The 12712-nt window shown below is 43.7% G+C and overlaps 2 protein-coding genes across 2 annotated transcripts in view; both read right to left on the bottom strand.

Moving 5' to 3' along the window:
- The window catches only part of LOC308187237 (uncharacterized protein), an 80567-nt gene that overhangs the window by 56126 nt on the left and 11729 nt on the right, over positions 1–12712 (bottom strand). The gene's annotated exons all lie outside the window — the stretch shown is intronic.
- LOC308187240 (uncharacterized protein) lies at positions 6974–12698 on the bottom strand. The gene is made up of 3 exons (XM_080609406.1): positions 12379–12698; positions 11711–11864; positions 6974–7667 (listed from the first exon to the last, which is right to left on the bottom strand). The coding sequence occupies exons 1-3, from the start codon at positions 12599–12601 to the stop codon at positions 7379–7381; spliced, it is 666 nt and encodes a 221-aa protein (XP_080465532.1). The 5' UTR covers positions 12602–12698; the 3' UTR covers positions 6974–7378.

Genomic DNA, 12712 nt, shown 5'->3' with positions numbered 1-12712 from the left:
TCGGGGGCCTCCTCTGGCTGCCGCCGTGGCCGCCAGCTCATGATGCCTGTGGCCGCCGCAACGTGGAGCTGGTTTTCGTCTGGGGGAGGCTGCCCTGGTGCCAGGCACTTAGCAGCAGCCTGGGGTCTTCAGCACCCCCCGGGTCGCCGGCAGGACCTCGATGCCTTGCGTGTCGCTGTCTGGATCTCGACGCTTGGCGTGACACCAGCAGGACTACTGCAGATAGGAGCAGGAAGAAAACATTGCAGCAGCAAAGAGACATCAGCTTTCTAGGTTCAACCAATTGTCTAGAGTACTGTAGCGGTAACTGTTCTGTGTATGGATTGCAGACATTGCCGTTAGAATGGCAAATCTGCTTGTGGTAGGTTATACATGGCAAGACCGCGCTTAGGACAGATGAGGCAGATAGATGTCTATAGATTTGAGAACATTACCGAAGGACCTCGATGGCTCGGGTGCAACAGCAATGGCTTCGCGTGTGCCTCTCGGCACACCTCCGCCTCTCTCTTTCCTTCCAGCCTTAGGACCTCGAGCTTTCGATACCGCCAGCTGGACTGGCCGCAGGCGCGCCGCTCAGGGCATTTATAGCCAGCCACCTCTTGTGAGGCAATAGGGTGACATCACCAGGGTCTCGGGGTGCCCATCAAGCACTGACTTGATGGGAGTCTCACGTATTTGAACGTATTTGAAGTGACACTTTATTCTTGATACCTTAGGGCCCACTCCTTGGCCCACTCTTGGGTTCGGTCTCTTCCGAGATGGCTTTTCTTAATTAGCCTAATACCGCTCTCCTTGCTTGGCTTCTGTCAGCATGGAGCAGCCATCTCACATCAGCATTTTCTCGCAACAGTCAGGTGATCTCTGTCAGTGCTGCCAACAGGGGCACCCCGAGACCCTGGTGATGTCACCCTATTGCCTCGGCAATAGGCCGCGGGCACATCATTGGCATCGTGCGCCTGGCCCGACGACCACGCAGGAGGTTCCAGCGCAACGCACGGCTGGGGCAGCGGCAGCAGCAGCAGCAGCGCCAGACGAGCCCCTCCAGCTACCGCTCCCGCAGCGTCTCGCCCCGGCGCAGGGAGCGCAGCCCCTCCATGGCAGGAGAGCTCGTCAGGAGCTTCTCCTGGCACGCGGGGCAGGTGGGGCGCAGACTGCCAAGGTCCCAGCAGGACGACGACGTCGGGGACACGTCCTGGCTGCATAGGGTCAGGCAGGAGGAGCCGGGGGCCGGAGACCGCACGGGCCGGCAGGCCGGGCCCCCCGCCTGAGCAGGCGGCCGGGCCTCACCTGGGGACGGGCTGGGGGTGGCAGCCACAATTAATTACCCCGGGAATAAATTACAAACTGTTCCACCCTGCAAAGCCTCTGCCTGCACTTATTTCCTGCATCGGTCAGCGGGGGGGGGGGTGGGGGGGGGGTGGGGGCTGAACGCAGCCCTCTGCCGCTGCCCGCGTCGCCAATTGGTTTGGGGATGTCTGCTCCTGATGGGGAGCGGCTGCGGGTGGTGGGTCCCCGAGTGAGACCTGGGGGTGAGAAGTCATTTGGGGGATGAGAAGTCGTCATGGGAATGGGAAAGTGTTGGGGGTGGGAGCAGCCACAAAGGTTTAAATTACTCAGTTGTTTTATTGGCCTCGCGTGATAAGAAGACTCAACTCTATCCACAAAATCCTGGCTGATGAAGGAACACGGTGCCCAAAGTAGAACTTAAATAATTTAGCTGAGTTTGTAAAAGATCAAAAGTGCTGAAGCAGTTTGTCCTGGTTCCAGTTAGGACAGAGTTAATTTTCCCTCATAGTAGCTGGTAGGGTGCTATGTTTTGGATTAGGATGAGAAGAGCGCTGATAACATGCTGATGTTTTAATTGTTGCAGAGCAGTGTTTACACCAGGCCAAGGACTTTTCGGCTTCTCGCTCTGTCCTGCCAGCGAGCAGGCTGGGGGTGCAGCAGGAGCTGGGAGGGGACAGACCCAGGACAGCTGACCCAAACTGGCCAAAGGGGTATTCCATACCATCTGGCGTCATGCTAAACAATACATAGGGGTGGCTGGCTGGGGTGGGGGGCCGGCTGCTAGGGGATAGGCTGGGCATCGGTCAGCGGGTGGTGAGCAATTGCATTGTGCATCACTTGTTTTCTTACACATTATTATTATTAATACTATTACCATTATCACTATTATTACTATTATTGTTATTATTATATTCCTGTCTTAATAAACTGTCTTTATCTCAACTCACCGGCTTCACTTTCCCGTTTCTCTCCCCCATCCCAGAGAGGGAGGGGGGAGGGTGAGCGAACGGCTGTGTGGTGTTTAGCTGCCAGCCGGGTTAAACCACAACAGGTGACAGGCCTTTAACGACACTCACGACTCAGAAACATTTGCCGATGCAGTCAAACGGTGTCTATTAACGCGAGGCACTGAAGTTAATTGGTATTAAAAATGAGCCAAAACGAAAGGCAAGTATCTGCGTGTCCAGCAGAATGACAGCGATCATCACCATTTGATCAACCTTCCCTGTGAGTTCTATCTGCAAGTTACTTTGAGGTAGCGCTAGAAAGAAGCGGTTGGTCCAGAGCATCCCTGCAAAAAGAAACATCCACGGCTTAAGTACCGTTTACTCTTTTGGTATCCTTTTAAGTACTTTTTACCCGTTTCGGACTCCTGCCTTTTCCCGGCTCACTGATGACAGCATTAGCAGCCCCTCAAGCTACTGTCCTACAGCCTTTCCCATCAGTGAAGAGATAGGAAAAACCCCACTACTTCTTGGAAAAGAAAACCAGCAGGTTTTTGAATAAAAGCATTCTCTGTTGCAGCTAGGTACAACGAAAAGAGTTTATGAAATCATTACGGGACATTCTTGTAGAAAACTTCCTCAAGCTTGGAAGAAAAAAAAACATTTCAGCTAAGTAAAACAGAAAATAACTGGAAGAAGTGAAGTATGGCGGTGTTGGAAAAGTTGCTTCAAAGACTTGTTTAATTAAAAAGAAGGAAAAAAGCAAGTTCCTACTGCAATCCCATCTTTGTCAAACTGATGGCGGGCACCAGTACGATGTGTTCAGCTAACACAGGCTGGAAGTTGTAACTGCAGCTGTGAAGTTTACCCAGTAAAAAGACTCCGCAAAGCATTCTAGCAGTTCCGATGCAATCACTGCTTCCTGAATTTGTGACTCACGGTTAACACGGCAGTACAGGAAGAAGTCTGGCATTCACTGTGCTCTTACGGTAAAGAATCTGCCCTGCGCACACCATCCCAAGCCAGGTATGCGCTCCTAACAGGAAAGGACGATAGGCTGATAAGTCTCAGCAGAGGGAAAAAGACATCAGAGAACTACTTTATAACAGCAGCACGCGGGCTGCAACCAACGTTCTCTTCCTCTCATCATTTTCATTTCTGTGGACTCCAAGAGAATACACTCCCAACATTTTTCAGCTCTGGAGAACAAACAGCCCAACCAATCTCATTCACTGAACTACAAAACTGGTATTTTCGCTATCTAGTCCGGAAAAGGAGGCGCACGTCTCTAACGTACAGTGTAGAGACCTTGTTAATAGGCAAAGTCTGCATAAAATAGGTGGCCACAGCCTGATTTTCTGACGTTCAGGGCCTTGGGTCACACACCACCACAGCATCAGACTTAATGAAGTCACCAATCTATGTGGGCCTCTCGTTACACAGGTCACATGTTATGGACCAACCTCTCAAAGGCCAAAAACCAGCACTGATACTGCCGGGCCAACACATATCTGTAGCATCCCATTTCTGGGTGACAACACAATGAATGTTTCCACAAAGTACTCGATGCAACCTAACTACTGTGTTTGGTGATGCAAAGCAAGCCGTGTCAAAGCAGCGTAGCACCCAGGCACATTCCTGGAAGATGTTTTGCTGCTCACATTGAAGAAAATAGATAAAAAAATCCTGTGCAGTTTGCACTTCTGAGCTCAAGTACCACAGCTATGCACTGCAATTGAAGTGGCATCAAACCTTGTAAGGTTTTGAAGCTTCAGCACTGCCATCCAAATTCAAGGAGGCTGCATCTATTATCTTGAATTTGCCCCAGCTCAGTCCCCTGAAACAATTCCATAGACACGTACAAGCAACCCTTTTCCCACCCAGATTCTTTGCTTCATCTATTCCACCTCTACCTTGTGTCATATTCTTATTAATCTGCCCCTCAAAAGACTCCCTGGCTCACACAAAGAAGCAACCCAACAAATCCCTGTTCCCAGCCACGTTGCTTTCATGCTTTGGGAAGAGTTAACTGCAACAGCTCTAACTGTGATGCCACCTCACCCCCTCCACCTATGTGAGGTTGTTTGCCTTCTGTCTCCTCCTACGTGTACACCTGCACTAGAACCAGGAAGAATGTGCTTCCTACAATACTCCAAGAGCCTCTTCTGTTTCAGGATGTCATCATTTCAATTCAGGACTGAAAGTATTCCTAGCAAAAACCCAACAGCTAATAGCTAACAGAAGCAGTTGCTGGTGATCAGCTACAAGTAACCTGGAAGTACTGAGGAGTCACAAAAGAGAATTTGCATTACATTTAAGAACAGCATGCAGCTTAGGACCACTGCTTTCACTGACTACACTAAGCCATAAAAAAGAATTGGATTCTTACCTGCCATCACAGCAATTATGGTTTATGTTGCCCCCAAAACACACACGGCAGTACCAGAACTGTGTCAACTAGCTTTAACAGCTTCCCCAGCTATTAAGTACAGTAATTTCTGCTTCCTTTTTTTTCTTGGAGGAATATTCTTTTGTTTCCAGCCTCACTTACTTATTATACACACTGTTAATTAGCAACTATTTCTCCATACTCATAGGGTTATGGAGTCCCTATGACTGGAAAAGACTCTGTACCCTTCAAGATAAGAACAGCATAAAGGCAGCAACTCGCAAGACTGCTCTAGCTTAAAGCAAAGCTTTCCTCATTGCTCTCATCTCCTTTGACTTGAGTGCTGTCATCCTTCTACCAGAGCTTTAAAAACTTCATTACCACGAATGAAGGAAGACCAGAGCAATCAGAGAGGGTAGCAGAGGGTATAACTTAAGGAGCTGTTACTAGGATTTTTTTGTTGTTCCTGGTGGACTATTTTTCTCCTTGCCAGCAAGGAGGGAAAACCAGCAAGTTGTTTTCTCCAAGATTTTTTTTTTTTAGGTTTAAGAACACGGATTATGTTGTAGCAATTTCTTCGCTGTAAAGCGTCAGCTGAGAAGTCTAACAGTAAGAAGGGCAAGGGAAAACTGAATGCTGATGCAGAGAGTGCCAGCAGACATCATCCTCATTCCACGGGATGTTTGTAGCTATGGCAGTTGAAGTCTACACTTCCATATGCTTAACATACCCTATTTATAAGCCAATTTTAGCTGACCTAGCATGTATCAGTAGTACAGTTAGAGCCAGCAGCCTGCAGGAAAAAGTGGGCACAGGTGTTTCCATAGCAAGGCCTGTGAGTGTCTCCCATACATACTTCCAGTCTAAGCAAGCACATGAAAGGCTTGGCTTGTCGCTTACCTAAGGAACCAGGAAAACAAGGGGAAGCTAGATTTTGCTTGTGTCCTAATGCCCATATAAAAATAAAGACAGATGAAATACCCTTACTACCTTGTTAAATTCCATAAGCCGGAAGAGAACGTGCTGCACACAGGTACAAGTAAAATCCCTTGCTGGCAGGTTTGCAGAAACAAATTTTTTATTTACACAGGCAAGTCTTATCTTTAAGATAAGACCCCATTTACCTCTTTACATTTCTCGAATATTTACATGACTTCATGATGCTCCAAGAAGAGAGTGATGAACAAAAAGATTACAGAAACTGTCAAAAGCATAGCAAAAAAACCCCAACCTATCATTGTGCTTTAAAACTTATGAGCTAGAATAATGTAGAAGAAATGTAGTTTTAGCACTTTGGTCCTAACGGTCATGCTCTAGAAGACACTTAAATAGCAGAGGGGATTTCAGAAGTGACCGTATCCAGAGGTTGCCAGTGACAATTCATGAGTGAATCGTAGAGTTCTTCGCTTGTCTCCGTGAATTGTCTGTTCATTTCATCAACATCCAAGTAGAGCTGTGGATCTGAAAATAAAAGCCTGGTAAGTCCAAGTATCAAATCTGAGGCATGCGCACAAAAAAACTTCATGTGAAATGGCTAACAAAATGTATTTTAAGCTAAGTGTAATAAGCTATTAGATCTACTAATTTTAGTGAGGTATTTAGTCCTCTAAAATTTTGAGCCTCACAGCTCCAACTTTTGGGAATTTGTATATTAGAAGGCTGGGACTAGAATTGTCTTTCAAGATAAAGACAAAGACAATGTTTAAGATAGTAAAGATAACGTTTAAGGATAATCAGCCATGAAACCCTCCCAAGAGTCATTTAATTCACTTCTACGGCAATACACGTTACATAGGATAGTTTCTAAACACTAACACAAAATGCCTCCACGTGAGGAACTTTGCAAACCTTCCAGGACACAAATATGTTTTGTACCGTATTTGTAAGTGCAAGCTGAATCCTCCTTTTGGAATCTGCAACATAAGCTTTTACCTCAGGGTGGAGAACAAAGCTTTTGCATATTACTGAGTTTCTAATACAAAATCTGTTTAGCGGAACCAATACAAAGAACAAAATTCTGTCTTAGACCATTTTCAAATGGGAATGAAGGCACAGGTACAAGAAACCTGCTGCGAAGCATTGACAGTGTCCCGTTTTACTTGATGCGGTCAGTGTATGCTGTATCAGCTTTAAAACCCCAGCTGATTGCAGATCAACCCCACAGAGGTTTGACCTCAGCTGAATTTTCAAGATGTTCTTCATCCAGTAGAGGTTGGCTTGTATTGTTAAAAGGCACAAGGATGGCTAAACTCAAGTGACAATGATAGAACCCTTATTACCGTCAGTAATTAGGTCATCACCGATTGCAGTCATAACTGAAGATTCCTGAAAGACAGAAAAGGCTAAGTTTAATCATAACTCATTTCAGAAAGCATCACAGATTCAAAGTGCTGCAGTCTCAACCCATTCCTTCTTCCTACAACTACAAGGATAGATGGCATTTTATCTATTTATTTTAAGAAGAAAGCCAATATTACAGTACAGGTTGGAAGGGACTTCCGGAGGTCACAACTAATACATTGACCACGATAAGACCACTTACAACAACTGTTTAATTTGCTTTAAGCAAAGCAAATCAGAAGAACAGGAACAGAAGAAGCGTACGCAATTATGCTGTCAAAACAATTCTTTGGTATGCGTGAACAAATAATGGTGTATAAATCACTAATTCTATGGATTTACTATTTAAGCACTTAAATACAAACACCTCTGAATGGAATCTGCTCTTTTAACTTCACACTAAGCAGAAAGCATGTTTTCAACTTCGGATTCTTTTTGCTGATTCACACAAATCTGTACAACATATTATCTGTGAAATATTTTCTTTACAGCAAGCGTGCACTATCTTTACCTCAAAAACAGCTGGAGCCATTAAAGAATCTCCTAAAGAGCAGTCTCCAACAGCTTGCATGCTGTCATAGGGAGCATAGGAGCTGTAGTTGTAGTCAGCGTAAGCATCGTAACTCCTCTGCGAATAGTAGTTCTGGTAATCTTGGTAATAATCATTATAGTTGTATGACTGGTACCGCTGCAATTCTGCTTTCAGTCTGAAACATGAGGAGTTGCATACAGTCAGAGAACAAGAAACTGTAAACCCAGTTCTGAACTTAAACAATTTGTTAGCTTACATACTTCAAAGCTTAAAAGGAAGCTTTCCTAAACAGTCACCTAAGTGACAGCTTAAGTCACAGCTCAAAACCTCATTTCTATAGAAGCAAGCATCCTCACCTTTGCCAATACCAGAAGGAATTGTTCTCATGGATTAACTCCAGAGCCTTGACATGGTTACCTGTACACATCAAGTATTTTTAGCGTTGGCATAAGCAAGCTGCTGCTAAGTCTCTGTGCTTTGCTAAAGATTGATTTAAGACCAGAGACATTTATCAAGCACAGCTGCTTTAAAGATGCAGTCTTAACCCTTCTATCTTTTGTTTGGTTAATTACTAGATCTTATTTCCAGAAAGAAGTGAATGGAGTCAGATTATCCATTTCAAAGAAGCATCTCACGCTGCCTGTCAGTTTGCCATGTCTACCTCCACCTGCTCAGTTTTTTTGTTTGTTTAAAGTCCATTAAACATTCAACAGCTGCCAACTATACCGCTCAGGTGAAGTCAGTCTTGCTTAACAACACAATCGCGATTCTCCAGCATGACGCCTTATTATTAGTGGGAGAATTACAAAATACGCTGGTTCTTAAGAAGAAAGGGCCAGCTGATTAGCTTTCACTACTTTCCCTTTCAAGATTTTCTCAGGGGCAGCTTCAGACTAATGACAAGAACCAAGACAAGTGCTATCTGTACTAAAACTGAGGTACACTGCATAAAGAACATTCAGATAACCCAGCTGCATATTCAAAAAAATCCGCTGTTTAGACTTGTCTTCACTGATTCTGTACAGGCAGACCTCCTGTGTCTGCAGTGCCCAGTTTCTCTCACTTGAATTGGGGATGCAGAGAAGTGAGTTCTATGCTTTTGGGGAAGAATACAAGCTGAAGGCATTCTGAAATAGCTTCCAAACTCAGCAAACATGAGGGACAAACTAATCCAATGGCTGGGTATTTCAATGCTAAGAGAGCACGGTACTCAGCCATTCAGAAACGTATTACTGATGTGTATTTTAATACCTACATTTGTTTCAATACTGCAAAGCTACACAAGTTCTAATAAAGAGGTAATCCATTGTCTTGTTACTGTAGTAAACAAACAGAAGATACATCATCTTAGGTCTTCTGCTTCCAACTGCACTCTTCCTACATACAGTTGTGTAGGGAAGGAAAATCTGAAAATACTGTTGACGTTCTTCTGGATAGCCGAAGCAAGAAAACATGTTTGTGGCTTATTCTTGTTTTCAAAATAAAACAATATTAATTTAATCAAAAAATTTTGGCAAAGAAGTTTGGACAGTGCTCTCTTGGAGAAGAGCATTTCCATTCTAAAGCAGAAGGAGGCAACATTTGCAGAATTATGCTAGGTAAACAGAAACAGAAGTGTCATTTTTTACTATTTAACAGAACACACAAGCTAACCTCATGAACATACTGAAATTGTTTATATGAAGTCCTGTTTTGTCAGTATCCTGGATCAAAGTTCATCAAATTTGGTGTCAATTCTTTAACCGTTCAGAGACCTGAATTGCCTTAAATAAGTGATAGAACTGAGCCGGTAGAGTAAGAAACCCTCTCAGGAAGTGCTAAGCTTTAAACTCCCCATTGCCCTAAGCTCATGAAAAGCAAAGAATAGCATTCTAAACCTGTTCTAGTAATAACGCCTTTGGCTTTCTCCCTGCGTTCCCATTTTTCCCCCCACTTCTTTCCTGTCAACCCACTGTAAAACTAGTTATGTGCTTCTCTCAAACTAGAGGGAAAGCTCTAAGAACAAGAACTCCCTAGCATATAAAACCACTTCTTGTCCCTTCTACCTTATGCAGGCCCAAACCTGAAAATATTTTCCAATGCATTCAGCTTTGCTGCTGTTGAGAAACAAGGCTGGTTACAATGGCAGCTAAGCCCAAGTTGCGCTGTCTGGCTAGACTTAACAGTTGGATTCCCCCAGCCATCCTGAAGCAGGTTGATGAATCCAGGGAGTCAAAACATAGGACTTCTGCATTTCTGGTTTTGTAGACTGCATCCTGTGTACAGCCACTAGAGCAAGGGCCACAGACTTTCCAAAGGCAGAGCTACAAGAATCTGATTATTTAGAATAATTGTATCAATGCACAACTCCTTGGTTACCTTTTAGAAATTCCTATGCTCAGCCGGATTCCTTTTCCCCCCAGGCCTGGTGCGTTCTGGCAGTCTTGCAGTGCCCTCATCTGATCACCTTGCTCACCAAATCTGACATAGGCATACCCTCTACTATTTTCAAAAGGGAGAAAACCAATTCTAGTATGCATAACAGTTACAAAGCTAATGAATTCAATTTCTGTCTTCTACAAAAAACAGAAGATAGCAGCTACTATAGCTTCTATTACTTAAGCAACCTCTCTGGCATGTGCACGTGCACAGAAAAGGCTTTCACCAAATTAAAAAACTTGGGCCAGAAGCAAAAAGCTTATTCCTTGGTAGCATTAAGATGCAACTCACTGAGAGCCAGCAAAACAATACATTTTAAGTGCTCTCTGCGTAAGTAATCAGATTCCATATTTCTGCATATACAGCAGTTAATCAGTTAGCACTAACCCACTCCTTTTGGAGCCACAAACTTTATTGGTCACAAACACCAAGAGCTGGCTGTAATTATCTGAACCAGTATTAACCGGTACCTCTGAACTCTTCAAACAAAAATATCTTTCAGGTGCTCTTAGAAGAACAACATCAATTGCCTGCAACAATTTGATGGCTTTGCTAAACGGAGCACTGAAAAGCACAGTGGTACAGTTTCTTTTGTAGCCTGTTCAGAAATTATAGCCCCGTGCCTACAGCTTCAAATCAGGCCAAGCTTACCAGCCCAACTCTTACAGCTTAAGTTCACTGCACTCGAATGCCTTCAAGACGTGCTTTTAGGAGCCATGGAGAAGAACCCTCTGGTAAGACCACCATTATAAAGTACTGAGTGTTGTTTTACACTTAAAATAGAACTATCTGTTACAGTCATTCATCAGCTTTCCCTAGGCTGCTGCTCTCTCACTACTGAATGTGATCCTGCTCTCAGTTTCCCACTAACTTTTTCCCCCAGCGGTTATGGCCTCTTTTCATCTATGACACTTTTAAGGGACTACACTGTGTTGAAAAATGCTGGTTAACATTTCCTTTTACACAAGGTGCCTCATCGAATTTTCCTGACTAAACCAAACCCCAGAACCTTAACTAGAAGAGGAAGCACACAAACACACACGCCTCCCTGGCCACCATATCTCCCCAAAACATATCTGTTCAGTAACAGACCAACTGTAAGAATACTGCGATTAAAATCAGTATAGCTCTATACACTGCTTTTGTTCGGGATTACTAGCTAATGTCCTTCCCCTTACCCCTTCTGGAATTAATACTGAATTCTGTACTCTAAAATGTGGTTCTTAAGTCATACAAATGACATTTAACAATCAGAATTTTTCCACACAGTGATCCTCAATAAAAACTTCAATCCTCTACTGCAGTCTTTCAACAAATTAAAGGAATACAAAACTGGCTAATAACTGTTCAGTGATTTTTGGACCTTTGTAGCACTAGAGTAACAGCAGTACACTCTGCAGCATAGTTGCAAGTACGTGGGAATAAGATACTCTCTCTCATCTCTTTTTTTCTCTGAAAAGTGTGAGGCCTCTATTTCACCCTACTAAAGATTTTACCACCAACTGTACTGCTAGCATTGAGACACTACAACTTCTGTGCTTGTATGAGATGCAGGACAGGTTCCTTAAGGTGTCGCAATTTTTTGTCTAAACCTAGTGTTGAGATCAAAAAAGGGATTGCTACTAATTGCGTACGTATCAATAACCAGGACAGAAGACATGCTGCATATAGGAATTAAACTTTTTCTAAAGCTCTAGTACATGAACATATCAAATCCCGCAGATTTTTTCTAGTATGGTTTCAGAGGTCTTACTTGATGGACATAAGCGCACAAGTGAAGACAAAAGATACTCTGTTTACCTGAAGTACTGGTTTGCAAGTACTGCTTCTCTTCTGTCCTTCCCAAAATAAACTGTGAGGCAGCTGCAGACTCTGCACCTGAACACTCTGAGTGAACACCGAATGTAAATGATGGCAAGGCAGCATTTTGTGGACGCAGCCGCAGCACCAAAACCTGCAGAAATAAGTGAATGTCAAGTCCGTAACCCACGGTGTATCTGCAGTACGTGAAGGTTTGAACTACATTCTAGTCCTGATCTTTCCAGTCAAAACTGTTTAACAAACAACCCACCAAACAGTAAAACAAACAAGAAAACCCCATGCTTCCTCTCTACATAAAACTTTTCACAACTGTGTTTTCTGCCCACCACCTGGCTTTAAAAAGTATACGAACTTCTTTGAAAGATCATGTTTTTAGTCTGAACTCCAAATGAACAACGTGTAGGGCATGTAAAGAACAAGCACGTCATTAATGAAAGCTTTTCTCTAAAAAGGATAAACTTATTCTTGGGGAAAAGTGTGGAAACAGATGTTATCTAGGCAATATTCCTACAGGAAAAACGAATAATTTTGCCACACCTCAAAGGAAAAAATAATTGTGCTTAACAGGTAAGAAAATAAAAAAAATCAGAGCAAACCAAAAAATAAATCACAGAATATGCATCCTCGTTTTAATCATTAAGTATTACCTCTGAGCTCTGCTTTGGTGCTTGGCTTTGCACTTTCACAGGCTACACACTTCGTGGCCTCTGCTTTGTTTTGAACCAAGCAGGTCTCCCAATCCCAGCTTCCTTCGGGCTTCTTGAATTTGTCTAAATCCAGAAATTCTCCAGAAGGAGCAGAAAATGCAGATGCACTGCTACTGGTCACAGGTGTTGGACCCTCTGTGAGACAAACAAGACAGTTAACCATCCTGTTTGAACATGAACTATAAAATGAACATTAACTTTTAAATTTGATTTGTCAAATCCCACAGAAATGTTCAAAATTACTCCGCAACTCCCCCCCCCCCCCCGCCCCTGA

The sequence above is a fragment of the Anser brachyrhynchus genome, assembly GCF_964034855.1.
Source record: "Anser brachyrhynchus genome assembly, contig: SCAFFOLD_187, whole genome shotgun sequence".
NCBI classification, from domain to species: domain Eukaryota; kingdom Metazoa; phylum Chordata; class Aves; order Anseriformes; family Anatidae; genus Anser; species Anser brachyrhynchus.
The sequence above is the reverse complement of the archived record's forward strand: the minus strand, read 5'-3'. Positions and strand labels throughout refer to the sequence as shown.